We start from the raw sequence: 23,732 nt of genomic DNA on the forward strand, positions 1-23,732 counted from the left end.
CCTCACCTCTTATATGTATGCTCTCCCTGATATATACTTCTAAGTTCTCTTTGGTCTTCTCATTTCTGTCTTTTGAACTTGATTTTGTCAGTTCTTGCCAGTGACTTTTCACTTACAGAAAGATTATGAATAGGTTTTGTTTTTAATCTTTGCATGAGAGTAAGCAATTTTTTTTTTTTTATTAGGCACTTTTTGTTTTTATGGCATTATCCTTTGCTCGTGATGAAATTATCTGGCTACTTCGTCATGCAGATAACATGCCAAAGAAGAGTGCAGATGACTTTATAGATAAGTAAGTTAGCAACATTTAAAAAATTATTTCTTGTGTATTTTGATTTATGGGCTATGGAATTTGGGGACTTGAAGTAAAATTATTTTGAAAGACTCTTTTTAGGGCTTTTCATATTTATCATAATACAGGAATATTTGTAATATAGCATTAGATGATATTAATTAGAATGCAAAGTCAACTTGAGTTTAAAATTAGAGCTTTCCTTTCTAGTGCTTTTTTGCCTTAGCTCTTTTTTTTTTTTTTTGCTTTCTATGATTTCTTTATTCATATGTAGTAATTTTAAGAAGTAATTGACATCAGATGTTTAACAGTGCTTTTTCTAAGAAAAATATTGTAGTAATAACAAAGGTATTTCACATTTTCCTAGGTAACTATTTTTTGAAATTTTTTTTTTTATTTTTTAAAAAGGCACATTGCTGAATTAATATTTTACATGGAAGAGCTTAGAGCACATGTCAGGAAATATGGACCTGTAATGCAGAGGTATTATGTGCAGTACCTTTCTGGCTTTGATGCTGTTGTTCTCAATGAGCTTGTGCAGGTAAAAACTATCTCATTCTCCCTTTTGTTCCTTCCCTTTTTTCTAGTAATTGATTTGTTTGCTCAACAGGCATTTATAAAATACAATCTTATACCATGTGGTGGAGATACAGATTTAAATAAGTCATGGTCATATTTTGTCAAGGGGGTCATATCTTGTCAAAGAGGTCCAGCGGGGAGAAAACATTTAGTTGTAGTCCAGTGTGATAGGCATTATGCTTACGTGTGTACAAAGCTCAAAGTGAACGCAATGCAGGGAATGATTCTTTACTTTGCAGATGGAGGTGTACAATAACTAAATTATAGAAGGTCTTGCAAAAGAGGTTGGTCATAAATCAGATTTACTACTTGCAAAGATCACCCTGGCTCAGTGTGGTTGATGAGTTGTCGGATTCCAAGGGAGGAGGTAGAGAGATTAGGAGAAAAATTAGACAGGTGAGAGCTGATGAGAACCAGAACTTGGATAGTGGCTATGGAGATAAGGAAAAGACGATGGAAAAATATAATTGATGACTGAGTATTAGAGGAAAAGTAGGAGATAAATCTTTTTACATAGTGCATTAGAGAATGGCCAGTTAAAAAAAAATCATCTAGATGTCCTAATTTAATTAAATGTCCTAATTTTATTTTCAATTTGGATTTTCCTCTACTGATTTTTAGTCTTAGGGTTTTGTTTTGTTTTTGCTTTCCACAATTTATTTGGTCTTTTTCATCTATTTTTTCCCTAGTAACCGGACTGTAAGGAAAATAGTATTTTATTTTGCTTCATTTTATAAAATCACAGACATCTAAAAACTACTATAAGCTAACATAATATAAAGGAAGAACATCATGAATTCTCTTTATATTAAGACTAATATTATTAAGGCTATATTACGACAACTGGTTTTTCAGAGAAGTAACCAAACTTTGAAGTAACCAAAAAAATCCTATTTTTTAAAAATCTACCTAAAAATGTAAATAAGAAATGAAAAATGTCATGCAATTATTTACCCTGAATTACATACAGGTTCTAAGTTACTATCCTAAACTAAATCCTAAATTTCTCATTTTGTCCACTAGATGGAGCTCAGATGCTTCCTTTTTAGAATGTCCATTTAAAAAGGAATACAAAAGCTGATTTTTATTCATAGAATGTTATTACTTTGCTGTAATAGTATTTAAATACTAATTACTTATCAGATAAACCAGAGGCTCTCATGCTATCACCATCTAAAAAGTAAATCAGATTCCTGGTTTCATGTCATTTTGAAACTTGCTGTGGCTTGTGGATACTTATTAATAAATTTTACATATTTATGTTATAGTGTTAACGATTTTAAGTCATTCCATATCTTTTGGTATCTTTTATGTAAACTGTATGTTAACAATACTAAAAAAAATTAACTTTTCTAGAATTGTAACAGTAGCAGTAATAATACTAATAATTGTCAAATTATTGACAATATACTTTATTACATCTGTACAATAACTCTAAGTTTAGGATTGGTTGTTATTTGTTGAAGGTAAAAGACCTTATGTAACTTGCTCGGTATTGTGCAGTTCGTAAGTAACAAACAGAGCCAGTATTTGAAGTCAGTATGCCTGAGCTTTTTACCACCTTTTCTTTTATAAAGTATATGCTTGGTGTTTTTAACCATTTGCTAGCATTTAAATTTATAATTAAAATTGACCTGTTAATATTGTTCATTGTAATAGGTTAAATTATTTTTTAAGTGTATAGTATAGTGACATTATGTACACTCACATTGTTGTGTAGGTTTTAATGTTTTGAAAAGTATGCTGTTCGTGAGCTAAATATTCACTTTTTAAAAACATTAACCTCCATTTCAGATGCAATTTATCAAATTTTAATATTTTTTAGCCAGTTTGAGAGAAATTGTTTTGGACTTAATTTTGTCAAGGTATAATTTACATTTATTAAAATTCACCACTTTTTAGTGTATTGTTTGAATTTTGGCAACTGTATATACATTCATGTGACCGCCACAACAGTTAAGATGTAGAACCTGTCTAATGCTTAGTTTTCTTGTGCATCTTTGTAGTTGATTCTCTCTTAGACAACCCTGACAGCCAGTCATCCGCTTTTTGTCACTTTTTGCCTTTAAAAAAAATCATACCAATGAAATCATATACCATATAATCATTTGGTTTTGATTTATTTCAACTAACATAATGTTTTTTGAGATTTCATCCAAGTTATTATACGTATCAACACGTTGTTCTTGTTTATTGCTGAAAAATATTCCATAGTATGGCTAGACCAGTTTATTTATATATCCACCAGTTGATGGACCTATGAATTGTTTCCCAATTAGATGATTTTAACCTTATTTTTTGTTTCTTTTCAGAATCTTTCTGTTTGCCCTGAAGATGAATCAATCATCATGTCCTCTTTTGTTAACACTATGACTTCCCTAAGTGTAAAGCAAGGTAATGAATCTTATCTAAATGAAATATTTTCCTCTAATTGAGTTTTTAAATTTTATTATTAAGGAAAGGATTTGACAGTTAATTTTTAAAGACTCACTTATTTTTTAGACATACAGTAGTCCCCCCTTATTTCACTTAGCGTTGTACTCTCTAGGTCCATTCATGTAGGTATAACTTTTGCCTTTACAGAACTTTACTACTAATAGTCTACTGTTGACAGGAAGCCTTACCAATAACATAAACACTAAATTAGCACATATTTTGTACGTTATGTATATTATATACTGCATTCTTAAAATAAGCTAGAGAAAAGAAAATGTTATTTAAAAAATAAGGAAAAATACACTTACAGTACTATATATATTTACTGAAAAAAATTTGTATGAGTGGATCAGCACAATTCATACCCATGTTCAGTGATCAACTACTGTTTTTCCTATACATACACACCTGTGATAAAGTTTAATTTATAATTTAGGCACAGTAAGAGGTTAACAGCAATAGTAATTATAGAACAATTATAACAACATAGTGTAATAAAAGTTATGTGAATATGGTCTCTCTCAAAATATCTTATTTTCCTGTACTCACGTTTTCATTAAAGAACGTACTCTATGGCTTCTCTTCAACACATCTAAATTGCCAGTGTCACTACTCTTGTGCTTTAGGGCCATTATTAAGTAAAATAAGAGTTATTTGAACACAAGCACTGTAATACCAAAACAGATGATCTGATAGCTGAGACAGGTGATAAGTTACTAACTATTGTATACAGTGTGGCTATGCTAGACAGTTCACATCTGGGATGGGACCCAGTGGGACAGTATTAGTTGCATCATGCTACTCAGAACGTCATGCATTTAAAACTTAATGAATGTTTCTGGCATTTTTCATTTAATTTCTTTGGACTGTGGTTGACTGTGGGTAACTGCAACTACAGAAAGTGAAACCATAGATAAGGGGGGACCATTATATTTAATCTGTTCTCTTTTGTCTTTGTTCTCTCTGAAGCCAGTTTCCAAAATGGGTGTGTGATGATGTTTATAAAAATCATAAGAATTACAGCTTGAAATTTCGTAGCAGGAGAAAAAAGCATTTTATAATGGGGGGGGAAAAAAGTAAGAAAACAAGAGTTCCCCATATCATAAAAAGTGTCTATTTGGTCCAGAAAAACCTCCCAAAGAGTCCCTGGTGTATATTTCATCCTAGCATTACCTATGACAATAATAAATACCATGGTAAAATGTTTAATATGTGGTAGACATTTTATATATACGTTATCCCATTAATCTGCATCAGTTTTAAAAGCTGTCAATACTTTTTTTGTGGCAGATTTGAAAACTCAAGGTTTGAGAGTTAAGCTCTCAGTTATTTAACATGATTTGACCAAACTCTAACAGGTAGTAAATACTAGAATGGGAATTTTAAGTTAGGTCTGCCAGTCTTAAAAGTTAAGATGATATATACTAGACTGCCTCTCCATTTTTTGAATACTTTATTCCAGTATATTGATATGGTGTTTTAGTTTTGTAATCTTCAAGTGAAAGGTATCAGAAACCTTTGTAATTTCTGAGTAATAAATAGATTTATTTTATCACACTTATGTAATGAAACTATTGTAAACTTGCCTGGTGATATTTGGTTTATATATAGAGTTATTTTGTGGGACTTCACTGTGCTATCTAAAGTTTCTAGTGGATTCTTCAAGCTCTGTTCTAGCTCCACTGAGAATCATAGTTAAGAAGAAAAGTCTATACATTTCTTTTGGCGTAACTGCCTCCTTTAACATCATCTTTATAGGATTTGAGAATTATTTCACTGTATTTTTAAGGGGACAGTTTAGTAGTGTTAAGTATTTTCACATGGTTGTACAACCAATCCCCAGAACTTTTTCATCTGGCAAAACTGAAACACTATAGCTGTTAAATAGCAACTCCCCATTTCCCTTCCCCCAGCCCCTGGCATTATACTTTCTGCTTCTATGAGTTCGACTAAACACCTCATGTAAGTGGAATCGAATTGTATAGTATTTGTCTTTTTGTTCCTGACTTATTTCACTAGCGTAATGTCTTCAAGGTTCAGCCATATTGTAGGATGTGTTAGTCAGAATTTCCTTTTTTAAGGCTCAATAATAAACTACATTTTGTTTATCTGTTGAGGAACATTGGATTGTTTATATCTTTTGGCTATTGAGAATAATACTGCTGTGAATGTGAGTGTACAAAAATATCTCTTCATACCCTGCTTTCAATTCTTTTGTGTATATGCGCAGAAGTGGAATTGTCTTAGCTCTTAAAATTTGAAATGTGATTATAGATTTGTGAAAACATTGATTGGTTTTGTAATTTTTTTTTTTTTTTCTGTTACAGTTGAAGATGGAGAAGTGTTTGATTTCAGAGGAATGAGATTAGATTGGTTCAGATTACAGGTAAGAATAATTTAATAATTTCCATTACCATTCTTTTGGTATTAGTTTCATGTTTATAACATGATTCAATATATGTACATATTGCAAAATGATCACCACTATAGGTCTAGTTAACATCTATCACCATACATAGTTACAAATTTATTTTTCTTGTAATGAGAACTTTTAAGATCTACTATCTTACCAACTTTTGAATATACAATACAGTGGTCCCCCCTTTCCTTGGAAGATATGTTCCAAGACTCTCTGGATGCTTGATAACACGGATAATACTCTGTATATACTATGTTTTTTCCTAAACGTACATACTTATGATAAAGTTTAATTTATAAATTAGGCACACAGATTGACAATAATAATAATAGAACATTTATAACAGTATACTTTAATAAAAGTTGTGAATGTGGTCTCTCAAAATATCGTATTGTACTGGACAGACCCTTTTTGTGATGATGAGGGATGATAAAATGCCTATGTGATGAGACATAGTGAGATGAATGATGTAGCAGGCATTGTGAGGTAGTGTTAGGCTTTTATAAGGATTACTTGAACATAAGCACTGTGGTACCACAACAGTCAGTTTGATAGTCAAGACAGCTACTGAGTTACTAAGGGGAGGGTAGTATTTTATGCAGCATGGATACACTGGACAAAATGATGATTCACATCCCAAGTAGGATGGTTTGAGATTTTGTCATGCTACATAGAATGGTGTACAATTTAAAGCTTATGAATTGTTTAATTCTGGAATTTTCTATTTAATATTTTCAGACCATGGTTGACCATGGGTAACTGAAAACCCAGACGGTGAAACCGTGCATAATAGAGGACTGCTATACAGTGTGATTAACTGTGGTCACCATGCTGTGCATGGCACCCTGAGGATTTACCTTACTGGAAATTTATACCTTTTGACCACCTTTACTCATTTCATCCAGTCCCAGCTCCCTTCCTCTGGCAACCACCAATTCATTGTCTTTATCTTTGAGTGTCTTTGTTTTTTGTTTTGTTATTTTTTAAGATTCCACGTGATAAATGAGGTCATGCAGTTTGTCTTTCTCTGACTTGTTTCACAATTAGTTAGTATAATGTCTTCAGGGCCTATCCATATTGTTGCAAATGGATGATTCAGCTTTAAAAAAGGGAAATTCTGTCATTTACAGCAACATGGATGGACCTTGAAGGCATTGTGTGTGTCTGTCAACTTCTTTATCCATTTATCCACCAGGGGACACTTAGGTTGTTTCCACGTGATGACTATTATAAGTAATGCTGCATTGATAGTAAGAGTGCAGATATCTTTATGAGCTAGTGTTTTTGTTTCCTTCGGATAAATACCTAGGAGTAGAATTGCTGGGTCGTATGGTGAATTCTGTTCTTAATTTTTCAAGGAACCTCCATACTGTTTTCCATAGCTACTGTACCAATTTACATCCCCACCAGTAATGCACAAGGGTTCCCTTTTCTCCACATGGTCAACACTTGCTATTGCTTTTGTTTTTGATATTACTCATTCTAATCGGTGTGAGTTGATTTTGATATGCATTTCTTCGATGATTAGTAATGTTGAGCACCTTTTTATGTACCTGTTGCTATTAATGTATGTCTTCTTTGGAAAAATATCTGTTTAGATCATCTGTCCAATTTTTAAATCAGATTGTTTCTTTACTCTTGAGTTGTATATAGAAGAAACATACTAGTTGTTAAACTCGGATAAATATATTCTAACTTATGCCAATATAAAAGGTTTTTTGAGTAAAATAGATTATAATTTTAAAATGTCCAGATGTTTAAATCCCAGTATCTCTCTTGATTATTTTGATTTCAAGTATTTAATTCTAAAGTGAAAGCACAAAATCATTTTTGATAAGGTATTTGTAATCTAGAACCAATTGATAAAAACTTTAGGCTTGTGGCCATATAGTCTTTGTCATTAGTACCCCCTTCTTCCACTGTAGTGTGTGAGCAGCTGTAGACAATAACAAATGGATATAGCTATATTCCAATAAAACTTTATAAAAACAAGCAGCTGGCTCACAGGCTATAGTTTATCATGTCCTAATCTAGTGCCAAAACCTTCATTTTTCTGCAATGCAGAAATAAATACTAATAAGATACTGGAATTAAATTTTTTCTTTTAATATATGACTCACATAAATAATTTTCAAGGGCTTTTAAAATTCAAGCCTAAAATCTTTGTATATATGTAAATTAATGGTAGAATTTAATTGCCCCTTAAATATTTCTAGTATTTTGGAGAAACTGTAGCCCACTGTTTCTGATAACTTCATATTTAAAACCTACATATATTTTAAAATAATAATACTATATACTTATTACAAAAAGTAGGAGTGTCTGCAGGTAAAGTAGAAAATGAAAGTTTATACTTTTCTTAGTCTCATTCTCCAGAAATACTTACTTCTAATAACTGGTTTATATTCTTTTAGGTGTTTAAACGTGTAAATGAGATTATACTATATACTGCTCTGCAGTTTAAAAAAAATAAAATTTTTATTTGTTAAAACATGAAAATATAAGCTGAACATGTTTGTGGAAGAGATTTCGAGTATAGTGTCTGGAAGGACTCCTAGGAAGAGCATACTTTTCTGGCAATCTGCTTATTTCCCTAAAGTGCTTTTGCTTTTCTTAGGTTCTTTCCTTCTAACCTCAAAATACATTGATACTTTTCTCTCTCTTGTTTTGTGTTCTGTAGCATCTATTTTTAGAGATAATTTTATAAATGAGGCTACAAGAATTACGTAGCTTGCCTGAGGTTACAGAGCCTGGTTAGTGGGAGATTAGGGAAAAAAACTTGAAACACCATATATTAAATGTGAACATATTATAGATTATTTTCTTTCTATTGAAAACAAAGTTTAGAAATTAGCATTTCTTGGTTTTTAAATAAGCTATGAAACACCACAGAAGTAGAGCTTATAAAGGGAAAATAGAAGTAGAATTGCTTCACCAAAGGATATACACATTTAAAATTTTGAAAATTATTGTCATAAGCTTAAACTGTTTCAGTCTCCTGTTTTCAGATTGTGAGAGTGCTCATAGCAGTATTTGGTTTTAGAAAATTTTAGAGATTTAGATACATTTCAAATTAACCCTTATGAAGTACTTCCAGGATTGTTAAACTTATTTAAAAGATTCACTTGAGAATTTTAGCTTTATTTGGTCATATGGCAGAATATAAAGCATTTGAGTGAGCAGAACTGATATATTCCTGTGTAAGATTTTAAAATTTTTATGAGATATTTATCAGAACATCACTCACTGTCTGATTATTTCATATATTCTATGTGTATATTAGTTTCCTAGAGTTGCCATAACAAAGTACTACAAACTAAGTGGCTTAAACAACAGAAGTGATTGTCTTACAGTTCTGGAGGCCAGAAGTCTGAGATTAAGGTGTTAGCAGGGTTGATGCCTTCTGAGGGCTGGAAGGAAATCTGTTCCTTGCATTTCTCGTAGCTCTTGGTGGTTTGCTGGCAATCCTTGTTGTTCCTTGACTTGAAATGCATCTCTGTAATGACATTCTCCCTGTTTCGCTTCACATAGTGTTCCTAATATACGTCTCTCTGTGTCCAGATTTCTTCTTTTATAAAGACACCAGTCATATTGGATAAAGTTCATTTTAGGTTAATTACCTTTGTAAGGACCCTATTTCCAAATAAGGTCACATTCTGAGGTACAGGGGTCTGTGGTCTCAAGATATCTTTTTTGAAGACACAGATTAAATGATAACATTGCTCTTAACCATGATTGGATCATACAGCCACTTAGTCCCTTTCCTACTGCATAATAGACTCTTATTTTTTAGTGACTATAGGACACAGCATACCAAGGAGAGAATGGGACATACAGCTAAACCAGAGAAGTCTTTTCTAGGGAAAAAGGGCAAAAGTAAAAGGTCAGAGGCAGTGTCCAGAATCCCGGAGGTTCATACAGATGATGAAAAGGTCAACAGCGAAGGTTCCAAGCCTACCAACTAGATCATAGGATACAGGAGATAAAATATTGAGCAGTATTATGTGATCTGTAGAAGAGTACAGCTCCTCTTTTGAGGACTTTATAAATTTTGCTATGGAGATATAAAGGCATAGAATATAATGAAAAAAAGCAGTTGAAAATCTAAAAGATTAATAAGTTAAAAGATGTCCATTATCAATTAATTACAGTTTTCATTATCAATTAATTACAGTTTTCTCAGAAGGGAGAAAGCTTTTTTCAAATTGGAATTGCTAGTAATGGCTTTATAGAGAAAGCACCATTTTACTTGGACATTGAAAGATGGGTAGAATTTGAATAGGAAACTAGCTTACAATGAGGAAGGGGCAAACAATGAGGAAAGGGCAAATAAAGAGACTTTAGTGTAAAGTATTGCTGCAAGAAGGAGCACATATTCACAAGAGATGAATGATCTGGCTTTAATCAGTGATTAGTTAGAAAGACAAGAGTACTTAGGTATAAGCCCCATGGCCAGAGAAGAGGTATAGAGTTACATTGTTATCAGTGGTTTTTGAGTGGAGCAGGACCGAATATGCCTTTGGAAGACTTACAGTATGCTTTGTGCCTTCACTGAAATGCTATCCAGTTTTTATCCTAAGGTCATTGGTCATTTGTGGATCACTTTGATCTTTCTCTGTCTCTTTTCTTGTCTTGAGTTCTTCCTCTCTACATGTATTCTCTGTCCTTTTTTTTCTGCTTTCTAAGGCATCTCATTTCCATGTGTATTCCATTAGTTCCTTAAGCATCTTCAGTCACTCTTTCATTTATCTTCCTTTCTGTCTTCTAATTTATTTGGGTTGTTCATGTCTTACACTTTTATTTAAACCTATTTTTCTTTTTTAGTAAAATATGTTTGTACTTCCATTGTCGTCAAGCATTTCAAGTGAGTGTTTTAAATTATCTCGTTTTGTCACCATTCATCTTACTTTCACAGTGATACATTAATTTAGAATCTGTAAAATGAAGGTCAGTTAGTGGAAGTCTTATTGAACTCATGGTCACAGCTGGCTCCTCTTCCTACTCTAAAGCTGATTAAAGGTTTATCAAACATCATTTGGACTTAGTGTATGATAAATGTCCAGAGTATATCGTGCCATCAGAAGACTACTGATGAATTATTGAAAGAATTATTAATGAAAGAATTATTACTAATTCTTTTCCCTTTCCTAGCAGATAAAAACAACAAAATATAAAACTGTTTTCTCTCTGATGTCTCTTAGTGAACGGTTAACTTCATTCATATAGTAGCTCCTTGCCATTGTGTAGGCTGAGGTTTGATTTTTTTTTAATTTATTTATTTTATTTAGTTTCAAGTATGCAGTACATTTGTTAGACATCTATATAGTTCATAAAATGATCCCCCCAGTTGCTCGCTCCCTCCCTCCCCTGGTCCTCCACCTAGCCAGCATATTAATGCTGACTGCATTCCCTATGCTATGCTCGCCATCTCCATGACCATCTATCAACTACTAATTTGTACTTCTTTAACCCTTCACCCCATTCTCCTAGCCCCGCAGTGCTCCTCCCCTCTGTCCGTCACCAAATTGTCCACTATATTTGTGAGTCTGTTTTTGATTCGTTTCTGTTTTTGTTCCTTAGATTCTGCGTATAAGTGAAATCATATGGTATTTATCTTTCTCTGTGAAATTTGATTTTTATCCTACTTACAAAGTAATAATTACTTAGTGTCTTGCTTTTTCATAGATACTGGCAGAAGACATAGGTTTCCTGGATCAGAGACAAAGAACTTAGTTATGCACTGCACAGGAAGCAGCATGAGCATCAGCATATATGCATTATTTTTTCCTTGCTTCCATGTCCTACAGGGGTAGTACAGAGGGGCCCAGATGAATGCTATGTATACAGTGGATTTGTGTTGCAGATAAGGAACACTGAGTTTGAAGAACCTTCCATTTTATCATCAACAGGAAGCTTACTTGCTCTTTGTTGCACAGGGAGATGTTACCTCATTCCTCAAGTTTGGTAGCTGCAAATGCAACTCTGAGAAGTGACCTAAGTAACCATACTGAGTAGTCTAGGTCTTGCATTCTTGGTATACAAGATCCTACATGAAGTGTGGGTGCACATTAGAGCCCGAAGGAATGTCTCCCAAAAGCCAGAACCCTGACCATCATCCATAATTTTTCTGTGGCCCACCATATCTACTTATTTCCAAGATTTAACTCTTGTAAACAACCAGCCCACTAGACCAGACCATCATAATCCTGTCTGGATTATTGCCTTCACTGCCTCCTAACATCTTTTTCTTGTTCCCTTTCCACCCTCCCTTCCCCATTTCTCCCTTTCTAAAACAACAGTTGGCCATCACACAGAACCTTCAGTGGTTCACCACTGAAAGTTTAAATTCTTTACCATAGTAAACAGGAGTCTACATGATCTGGTGGAATCTCTTCTTTTACTATTTCCCTTCTTTTCTTTGTACTCAAACTAGCCATAGCGAACAGTATTAATTCTGTAGGCACCTCTTTCATTCTTGTTCTTTGTCCTTCTGGAATGCCCCCTATCCATGGACAGCATTCTGCTCTCTGTGAGTTGGTATCTCTGTAGTGGAATTTCTTTTCCTACAACCTGTGCTGATGATTTTGGTTAAATCCTATCTTTTTGACCAGCGTACACTAATATTTACCATCTTCAGTGCTTTTCTGGACTCCATCAATTAGTACAGTGTATTTTACTATCCAGTTTTTAATGATTTAGTATAATCTAAAACCTCACTGAGTCAATGCACAGTACTTACTTTCATCTGATTGTTTCCTATGTATGTTTTCTCTCAAACTAGATTCAAAATTTTTCGCTACGATTTGCATGACAGTTAATTGTTTTATACTTTCAATATTGTAACTTAAGTTCCTTTGGGGTTCAAGATCAATTACCAAATATTAGATTCTGTTTTATGGGCAGTAGTATTTCAGTTTATTTATTTAAAGAAATTCTTGATAGGAATTTTAAATTTGGGTTATATAAGAGAACTTTTAATAAGAGAACTGATGTTACTGATACAGTGTCACAATAAATTGTTTTATAATAGTGGGTGTTGTAGAATGACAAGACTAAATTCATCGGTCTATAATTAAACTACTTTTGTTTTTTTTTACTGTACTTTTATAGGCATATACTAGTGTCTCCAAGGCTTCACTTAGCCTTGCCGATCACAGAGAACTTGGAAAGATGATGAATACAATAATTTTTCATACAAAAATGGTGGATTCCTTGGTGGAAATGTTGGTGGAAACATCAGATCTCTCCATATTTTGGTACGCTGTAATCTTCTTTAAATATTTTAGTATCCAAAGATACCTTTCTTGATTTTTTTTTTCTTTTTAATATTAGTATGGTCCTTAAGACAGTTCAGTAATAATAAACTCAAGAATAAAGAGAAGAGTAGACAACTTGCTAACAAAAAAATGACCAAGTTGGGATTTTATGTCTATTTTCAATTGTTAAGAGCAACTCTTTCTGGTGTGAATTTATTTTACACTTTTTTTGAGAAAGTGAAAAAAAGTCACTTCAAATTGTCTAAAGCCCTCTTGCATCATTAGATGAAGGGGAATAAAGTGTGGATCAGGGTTAAATAGAGTAAATGTTGGAAATAAAATCCAAGTAATTTCACTCTACAGTATTAGACATTAATATTGTGATGATGTGATGACCGCTCCCTCCATTGTGCTTCACTCTCCTTTCTATCATAGATTCTTTAGTTACACTTAATAGTTTACAAGTGTTTGCCCCTTTATTCCCACATAATGTCCTTGAAGAAGGTCATGTTTTCATTTCCTTAGTGTTTAACATAGTAGATACTTAATAAATGTTTGAATGAATACATGAACCTGATTATGATCAAACTAGTAAACAATGGAGCCAGAATTCATAGTCAAGTATTCTGGCTCCAAAGTTATACAATATCAACTGTATGTCTGTTTCTTGGTCTTTTTTCCTTTAGGGAAGCAGATTGGAAAAACCTAGTATGTCTCTTTATTTGTAAAATGCCGAGAGAATCTCAGTGGACACTGATTTTGGCAGTTTGTTAGGTTGGCTTTAATCAGCAGTACTGCAGAAGAACTCCAAATTACCAGGCAATGAAGACATTAGGATCTTTTAAAGGAACTTGTAAAACACAATTTACATGTCAGATTTACAAGAATTTTAAAGATTATTTGGAACCCTATACTTTTGTCTGACACAAAGTCTTCCTTGGAAAGAAAATGAAACATTTTATGTTAACATATTTTTGAGCTATAAAAAAGTTCCTCTTGTTAAAGAAGGAGACAGCAATTAGAAAGTCCTCTTCCCTTAGAAATGAAAGCAATTTCAGTAATGTTTAAAATTTGTAATTTTCTGTTTAACTTTAACTAATTTTTATCTATTTTCTCATAGTCACATTATCATATCCAAAATAAAAACATGTTTATCTTATTATTCTGATATGTATTACATTTTTCATAATATTCTTTAACATCTCTTACATCTGAAAGTAATTAAAACTGGTGGTGTGTCATTGTTTAACTGACAATGTTTCTTTTTCTTATACATAAAATAGTGGTGTTTCTTTTTTCTTCTTTTTTTTAGTGGTTCTTAAAATCGATAGTGACTTAGCTTTGTTGAAATATGATGATGTAAGATTTGAATGTCATATTCTTTTGCCATAAATACGGTTTATTTTCTAGCTTAAGTTTGTATTTTAAAATTTGTTACTGTTATACAAATAATATTTTTATTACTCTGGAATGATTATTGGTGTGTAAGAAGTACCCTGGAAATATAACTGTTCTCAAGGTAATAAATGCTACCAAATGGTAACTTTCATTCACTTTAATCAAATTAACTGTAAAGCACTATATCATGAAAATTTTAACTATAAATATTGTGATTCTAATTTTTTAATTTGTTTTCTTATATAGTTTTTATAGTCGTGCTTTTGAGAAGATGTTTCAGCAATGTTTGGAGTTACCCTCTCAGTCAAGATACTCAATTGCATTTCCACTACTTTGCACTCATTTTATGAGTTGCACACATGAACTATGTCCAGAAGAGGTAAGTTCAGAGTAATACTGTGATTTATATGGTAGGCAGGATAAACTAAAACAAACATATAACCAACCAAATATTAACAAAGTCTGATTACCTCATTTAGCTTCCTACCTAATATATCTCTATACAGAATTGGAAGAATGCTTGAATAGATAGAATAGATGTTTGGATGGATGGATAAATTCACATACATGTTTATAAGAACATATAAAGTCACTTGGAATTAACTTTATTAAAGTAAATAGTGGGTCAGGTAAAATATTAATGGTAAAGTTATATACAATAATTGATTTCGTATGCTTGCTTTTCCTCTTAAACTATCATGGAAAAGACTTGAAAATTGAATGTACAGATTAGTGACTAAACATAAACATGTCAAAGAGGAATTTCACTGACTCGTTATGCAATAGCTATAGTAAGTAAAATCTAGATTTGCTGGTATTTGTAAAACATACATAGGCATTCAGGCACTCAGAGTTATTGTGTAATTGAGATACTTAGTAATTTTGTTGATACCAAGTATCTATCAAAAATGTACTTAGTATTTCTTCTAATCTTTAGGGAAAAAATACCACTTTGTAAATGGATAAGATATATATTAAAATTAAATTGTTTAATTTAACTTAGTGTTGAATTCCTTTATTTAGAACTATAGAACTTGTAGAAAAGAAACTTAACAGGTAGCAGTAGCATTAATAATATCTTTAAGCATTGGATAACATCTTGCAGGTTTGTATTCCAGTATTCCATTGGAAGCAGACTCTGAGAAAGAGATTAGCCTGGAGGAAGTTTATTAAGGGAATACTTTTAGGATTAATACGCAATTAATAGATTTATACAATTTTTAGATTAATAGATTCCCCCTGGCAAGCTTTATACCTAAGATATACTATTAATTTTTTTCCTCACCATTATCCTTCCCATTAAATCACCCATAAAATCCTCTTAATTTTATTTGCATGGTATCATTTCTTGAATCCATCCTCTACTTTCCATCGCTTTTGTCACTATTGTAGCTCAGATATTCAGTATTCCACCCCCCCATCTTTAATTCTCCCACCCCCCACTTCCACCCCTGACCTATGGATGTTACTGTTTCCCCTTAAGAAGTGGATCTCTGAAGGCGGGGCATCTCCTCCCACATGTTCACTGTGTGCACCTGGGGCCTGGTGCCCAGATATTCAGTATTCTTTATATGTACTCCTGAATAATTTTCCTGCCTTCAGTCTTTCTGCCTTTAAGACTGTCTAATACAATGCCACCAGAGTACCTCTTTTCCTTCTTAAAGAATCATCATTGGTTCTCTGTTGCATATGGAGAAAGTAAAATTTCTCAGCCAGGCATTTAAAATCCTCAACAATCCGATCTCTACTCCATTCTTTTTTATTGTCTTTTTTTTTACATTGTGATTCAAAAATACATGTATATATAACATTAAAATATGCCGTTTTAATTATTTTTAGATGTACAGTTAAGTGGCGTTAATTACCTTCACAGTATTGTGCAGCCATCTCCACTATTCATTTCCAAAACTTTCATCACTCCAAGCAGAAACTCCATAAGCATTAGGCAGTCACTCCTCATCCTTCCTGCCCTTGGTATCCTCTGTTTTCTGTCTCTATGAATTTGCTTGTTCTAGATAGTTCATATAAGTGGAGCCATTCAATATTTGTCCTTTTGTGTCTGGCTTATTTCACTTAGCATAATATTTCAAGGCTCATCTATGTGATAGCATGTATCAGAACTTCCTTTTTATGGGTAAACAATGATCTGTTGTATGTATATACCACATTTTGTTTATCTACTCATCTGTTAATGGACTCTACCCTCATTCTTGTCTTCAACTTACCACTCCCTACTCTTTATAACTAGCCTAGTACATACAAACCATACTAGTTTACTTGTCTACTTTTTGGCCCCCTAAAGGCTTTTCCTCAAACATAAAGTTCATTTCACTGTACCTCTACCTGTTGTACTCTTTTCTTTTCTTCAGTAGTCAGGTTAAATCCCACCTCCAAAAAGATTTTTAGCATTCCTCTGGTTAGAATTTGTCTCTTTTTTTACCATATTTTCATAGTACTTTATATCATTATTATAATGTTTGTCATCTACCTTAGATCACTTATTTTAATGTTTCTGCCTCATTTAGTTGGTTCTTGAATAGGATAAGACTCAATTTTTATTAAATAGTTACAACAGGTAATTAATAGTATGTTTATATTTATATAGTGTGTTTATATTTTTAATAGTGTGTTTATATTTAATAGAACCATAAAATTTACATAGCATTCCCTTGTTTTGCATTTGATTGTTGTGACAAAGTGACAACATAGTACCGCTGATAAGTATTCTTAGTTTAATGATGAAGAAAGTCTTTGGTGGACTGATTTTTCTTTCTCCGTATAAGCATGTAGCTAGTGAGTGGCAGTGTTCTGTTTTTCATTTAGCTAATTTGTTAAAGACTGTTATTTTCTAGCTGCCTTGTTAAATTAAATTCTGTGATAAAAAGACACAGTCTCTGCCCTTGACAAATCCATGATCTGACGATCTGTGTTGTGGTAGCAGTACACATGGGGTACTTCAGGACCGTTGAGGGAATTAACCTAAGTGAGGATAGAGTAAGTTGATATGCATAGTTCTCAGCGCAGTCTGGCTTTATAATTTTAGTTTTAGCCATTCAGCTTATTTAGATCAGAGATATTATATAAAAAGCCTCCAGAACAACTTCTTAATGCCGAGACCACATTTTTGAGCTGGAATGCTTAAAATAAATTTGAGAAAGTACCTTTTAAACTAGATTTGAATTTATACCCTGCTAGGTCAGCAGGACCCCTGAATAATGGCAGTACTAATGTGTTGATCTATCTGTACCATCGAATATAGTAGTTTACTCATTTTTTCCAGTCTCATTGTTTAAAAATTTTCTGTATGCTGTCTCCCAGATTTTTAACTCCAGCCCAGACCTTTCCCTTCAGTTATAGATTTTTCTTTATATCCAGATGCAACTTAGGTATTTTTCGCCATCTGAAATGTAACATGTCCAGAATAGAACTATTTGATCTTCTTGTTACCCCAACCTTGGAGTGTTTTCTGGTTTGGGCTCTACCTTTATATGTACCCAAACTCCTGCCTCTTCTCCCCCTGACCAAGCCATGTCATCTTTTGCCTGGATTACTAAGAGATCCCTGTGCTTCTGCCATTGTCCTCCTAAAGTCTGTTCTCAGTACTGCGGATAGAGGCAGAGGGCAGATTAAAGAGAGACTTGTGACATGTTAAGAAACCTTGTTTTTTTTTAGTCTCAGTATTTCTGAGCCGTTGAAGCGGAGTAGTAAAATCAGATCTGTATTTTAAATAAGTTAGTCTAGTAAATGTGAAGCAGTGCTAATTCAGTGTTCTTTTTTAGGAAGAAGTGACAGTAAGAGATGTTTTATCTTGTATGAGTCAGAATTTGGTTAAACAGAACCCTAAACGTTTATAACTTGAAATCTTTTCTTAAATGAACCAATATTTACTTGTATTTGGTCTGTAGATCCCTTTTAAAGTTTTAAAGGGCATTTTAAGTAAAACACATTGTAAGGTATCATGATAGATCTAGGAACATTTATTTTGCATGTTTAAGTATTTTCATATTTTATTATGTTACCTTAATTTCAGCAGTGTAAAAATATGCCATCTCTCTATGTTTTTTATATAATTAGGGGTGGTGAGGGAAGGAAAGCTCTTTAAAATATCTCTCTATTAAGTTTTACAACTGCGTAGTACACAGTTTTACAATATTATGTACTCAACATTCCGGTTACCATTGACAAGGAAAACCTATTAAACTATCGTAAAACCCACCAAAACAAAAAAGGTACAGAATACTATAGATAGAGGTAGTTGGGTTTGAGTGTGCTTATGGGTCTACTGATACAGATATAATCTAAAAATTCATTGTAATGTTCTTTTTCTCTACTGCATTCAGAAAATTCATGCTCAGCTTCTTTTCTCTCCCAGATGGGGGCGGGGGCAGTTTGATTTTAGGGAGTTGAGTGCCTTGTGAATTTCTTTGTTTTACCAACTGATTTCTAACAATTTTATTTAAATATTCAAGCTTTTCTTTTTTGTTTATACACTAAAAAGTTGTTTGTTGTGTCAAGATTTTTATATATGTGTATGTGTATAAATATGTATATAAATCAAGTAAGATTAGAAAACATTACTGTAAATAAATGTATTTCACATCTTATGTTTGATAAGGACTTTGTGGAATTTAAAAATTAAATTAATAGTTTCTCATGTAAAGGAAAATACTTTTTTTTAATATTCCTTCCAATACTACTTTACTTGTATAATCAGCAAGTACTTATTTTATGTCAACTCTGTGCCTATACAGTATAGTAGGTTAATTGTTATGAGATAAAAGAAGTCTATAACACTCCCCACCCCCACTCCTTATTGTAGAATAGATTTTATTTTCCATGTTTTCTAAAGTGTTTTAATTCAAACTGCTTTCTTATAACTTTTACTATTTTTTTTTATTATTTATTATCCTGCTTTAACAGCGACATCATATTGGAGATCGCAGTCTTTCCTTATGTAATATGTTCCTGGATGAAATGGCCAAACAAGCTCGAAATCTCATCACTGATATTTGCACAGAACAGTGTACTCTTAGTGACCAGGTGATAATTTATATGTTTCGTTACAGGTAGTAAATTTGTGTAAAAAGGAAAGAAAATGATCCGTTAGCCAGTTATTTTTTAATTTTTTGTTTTTTTATTCTCACAATCTCAATAAAGTTCATTACCTCTGCTTGTAAGGCTCCATTATCAGGTTTTTGAAAATTGTCACTATCTTTAGGATTGCTTACTGTTTAATAGCCAACCCCTAGCTTGGCATTGAAGTTCCTTCCTAATAGTTCAAACTTCTCTATCCTACCTGCACTCTATGCTTCATCACCTAGAAGTGTCCTAATATAGTTTTGTTCTTCATAGGCCATTTTCCTTCCAGTAACATGTTCTTTCTCATTTTTTGCTTGCCTACTCTGTTTGTACTTATCCTTTAAACTACAGTCTTCATAGAACTTCCTCTCTGAAGTGTTTCTTCACATATGATTGATCTGTTTCTGTTTTTCACCAAGCTATGTGGGCTCCCTAAGCTAACTAGCGAGGTAAACTCTACTTTTTACTCACATCTCCATTCTTAGTGCTAGCATGATATTTCCTACATAGTCTAGATTCAGCTAAGGTTTATTTCAATAATTAATATGTTTTCAAAGTAATTGGTGTCTTCTAAGATTTCTTTCTTTTAAAATTTAGTTGCTGCCCAAGCATTGTGCCAAAACCATTAGTCAAGCAGTGAATAAGAAGTCAAAAAAACAAACTGGTAAGAAAGGAGAACCTGAAAGGGAAAAACCAGGAGTTGAGAGCATGAGGAAAAACAGGCTGATAGTGACCAAGTAAGCCATTTACTTTTACTACATCTTTTTTTTTATATGGCATTACTACTGAGAACATGCTAGTAATTGTGATAAATTCATTACCCAGTCATTAGTTTTTTGTTTTTGTTTTTTTTTTTTTTAGCTTTTGTGAACTTGAATAGCAAGTTAGTGCTTATTTTATCCCAAAATACAGATTTTGGATTTTTGAAGAAAGTAGATGTAATAGACAATATATTGTCTTTATATACAGAATACTGAAGGCCAAGAATTTGTCTAAAAATTTAGGGGGTACACTATAAGCAGTCTTTTATTTTCAATTTACTTAAAATTAGATATCTGAGACCTTATTTTTGGAATGTTTTCATGTATTATAACATACCTGATATTTTTAAATGGATATATAAGAATAAGTAGCATTCAGGGCTCTTTTGGAGGGAGGCATAAGTGGGCAATAATGGGTAAACAATTTTTTGTTTAAAATAAAAATTTCCTACTTTCTCACTTCCTACATTGAGGAAGGTATTTGCCATTTAGCAGATAACTTTCTTCCTCTACAACAGAAAGTTAAGCAGGAGTTAGAAATGATTGTCTTTATGGAGTGAAATAAGCTCGCTCTTGTATATTAAGTCAATATAGTCATCTAAATATAGAAACATATGAACGATGCTATCTTTAGAAAATTGCTCTCATGTGTTAGTGATATCCTTAAAGATTTTGAACTTCATCAGATGAGTTTAGGAGAGGAATTGAATTCTGTAATTATTATCCCCAAATAAGGTCTGATATGTTTATAAAATTAATTTTGTATTGCTCTAAAGAAATGTTGAACATTTTATTTACTATTTATTAATGTTTTCTCAGCCTTGATAAATTGCACACTGCACTTTCTGAGTTGTGTTTCTCTATAAATTACGTACCAAACATGGTGGTTTGGGAACATACCTTTACTCCACGAGAATATTTGACTTCTCATCTGGAAATCCGCTTTACTAAGTAAGAAAAAATATACACTGTTTTTGTTTGTTGGTTCAATTAATGAGTTGTATTTATTTCTCATATCTACATAATGTCAACTTTTATGAGGAAAGCATTAGTAGAACTGGGAAGTATAAAGAATAGTGAACAGGGAATTACTTAAATTACCCATATTTGTGTTCCATGATTATTGTTAACTATTCGTGACACTGGACAAGACAGTTAATCTGTGTGAACTTCAGCTTCCTCATATGCAAAATGAGAAGATTGGAGCAAATCAGTATATTTCAGTTGGCAGGTGGCAATCCAAGAGGGTCATGAAATCAGTTTAAAAGGTTGTAGTAAACATTTAAGAAAAGAAAGAGGGAGGAGAGAAAGAAAGAAGTAGGAAAAAATTTGTACATCGAACATAGTAAGTATAAATATTCCTTCATGAAACTGTTCAATTATGTGTATGTATGTGCACACTGAGTTGTGATGCTGGATACATATCTTATCGGGTATCACATTCAAATATTTGAAAACCTCAGGACTAGATGAACTCTTAAGTCTTTTCTGGATTCAAATGTATGTTGTTATGCCAATAGAATTCTAGACTTTTGAGGCAGTCAATTCTAATTAGAGTTTTATAAGTTTTATATATATATATTATTGATATATATATAATATAAATATAATTTCAAGAAACATATATATGTTTCTTAAAATAATATATGCAATAAGTCAGAAACCTTTCCACTTTGTTTCTTAATTCTTTTTCTAAACTTAAACTTTATGAAAGAAAATATTGATTGATTCGACAAGTTTTTCTTGAAGGCCTTAAAGCAATTTATAAAACAAAATTTTGCCAAAGATTTTCCAGAGTTTTGTAGTTTTTAACAAGTAGCATTTGTGTCATATGCATAAAATTGTGATAGGTACTATGAGTAGTAAATGAAACAATATAAAACTTAGAGCTATAGTTAATGAGATGACTACAACAATTAGGAAATAGAATAAGTGGGCACTGAATTGGATATTAAGTTATCAGTTGATTAGAGAAGAGCCTGGTATTGAACAAAGACTGTCTTTTGCTCTCCTTTAGTAAGGCAGGCATTTGACAGTGAAACCCAGAATGCTATAGTTTTCAGACCAAAGGGGAATTATGCACTCTAGTATTTATTATTCTCAACTAGGTGGGAGTAGTAGAACGGTAGGTGGAAAGTAGGATTTCGTTTACAGCTTCCTTGTTTTTCTTCTGTAAACATGCAGTCTGGTTCATTAATCTGTGAAGAAGCAGGCATTCTTTTTACCAAACATCTACTTAGTGATCAAGATCAAGGCAAAACTGTAAACTACTTTACCTGATAAAGATTTTTATGCCAGGACAAATAACTTGTGAGTATTAGTTGGCTGATTTTAGTTGATCACTTGAGCACAATCTTAGGACTTAGGGACTATATATAAGGATAACATTTTTGTCTTGAATTGGTCTTGTGGGATTGTTTCTAGTGATGAGGTTTGTCTGTTGTCTTTAAAGATTCGTCCTTACAAATACTAAGAGCTTTAGAAATCTAATGCTCAGGGAGTTTCAAAGAAGGTAAAATAGGGGTGGGTGGCCAGTGAAGGAAAGTACTTTAAAAATTTGTGTTTCTTTTTAGGCTTATATAGTTTCTTGGGATAGAAACCAAATATAACTGTGTTTTATGTGCTGTGAGTGATTAAAGAACAATAAAGTTTGGTTTGTTGCCATGTTTTGACTGTAATATATTTTGCTGAGAAGTAGCATTGAGTCAAGCAGATGTGGGATCAAACTGTAGACCCATCAATTTCAAAGTGACCTTGATCAGTTTACTTGAGTCTCAGCCTTAGTTTTTTTCATCTGTGAAATGTGATAATAACAACTACATAGAGGGTTATTAAATATGAGCATTATAGGTAATATATATAAAGCCTAAAAAACTACTAGCACATAACAGTGCCAGATGAATTCAAGCTATGGTCTAGTAGTCATTGCATTTGTTACAGACAGTGTATCATGTTAAAAGAATTTATCCTTAAATCAGATCTAGAATTTTTCTAATCACTTGCATTTCTATTTCATTCTACTTTTTAGATATTCATCTTTTTTAGGCTGTTTCTTAAGAAGATAATGATAGTAATTTCATGGCTTTGTAACAAATTGTATTTGAAATTAATTTCATTGCTTATTTAATACTAGAGATCAGTAGGTTGAATGGCCCATTTACATAAATGTATAAGTTAGAGCTCTTTTTTTAATCTTTTTTTCCCCCAGGTCAATTGTTGGAATGACAATGTATAATCAAGCCACACAGGAAATTGCAAAACCATCAGAGCTTCTAACAAGTGTCAGAGCGTACATGACTGTACTCCAGTCGATAGAAAACTATGTGCAGATTGATATTACAAGAGTATTTAATAATGTTCTTCTTCAACAAACACAACATTTAGATAGTCATGGAGAGCCAACCATTACAAGTCTATACACAAATTGGTAAGGAACACATTTAGAATTTGGAGTCATATAAAGTTTTTTTGCAGTGAACTACTTGAGAAAGTTATTTTTTTGTGGATAAGTG

General features: G+C 32.5%; 1 protein-coding gene across 1 annotated transcript in view; it reads left to right on the forward strand.

Moving 5' to 3' along the window:
• NCKAP1 (NCK associated protein 1) overlaps nt 1-23,732 on the forward strand; it is a 77,067-nt gene that overhangs the window by 28,880 nt on the left and 24,455 nt on the right. Inside the window, exons 12-21 of the mRNA XM_011359942.1 lie at nt 186-292; nt 701-833; nt 3,184-3,265; nt 5,635-5,693; nt 12,837-12,982; nt 14,627-14,759; nt 19,301-19,420; nt 20,057-20,196; nt 21,040-21,171; nt 23,429-23,647. Of these exons, the coding sequence (XP_011358244.1) occupies nt 186-292; nt 701-833; nt 3,184-3,265; nt 5,635-5,693; nt 12,837-12,982; nt 14,627-14,759; nt 19,301-19,420; nt 20,057-20,196; nt 21,040-21,171; nt 23,429-23,647 (1,271 nt within the window). The remainder of the gene's footprint in view (nt 1-185; nt 293-700; nt 834-3,183; nt 3,266-5,634; nt 5,694-12,836; nt 12,983-14,626; nt 14,760-19,300; nt 19,421-20,056; nt 20,197-21,039; nt 21,172-23,428; nt 23,648-23,732) is intronic.

The sequence above is a fragment of the Pteropus vampyrus genome, unplaced genomic scaffold, assembly GCF_000151845.1.
Source record: "Pteropus vampyrus isolate Shadow unplaced genomic scaffold, Pvam_2.0 Scaffold2, whole genome shotgun sequence".
Taxonomy (NCBI): Eukaryota; Metazoa; Chordata; class Mammalia; order Chiroptera; family Pteropodidae; genus Pteropus; species Pteropus vampyrus.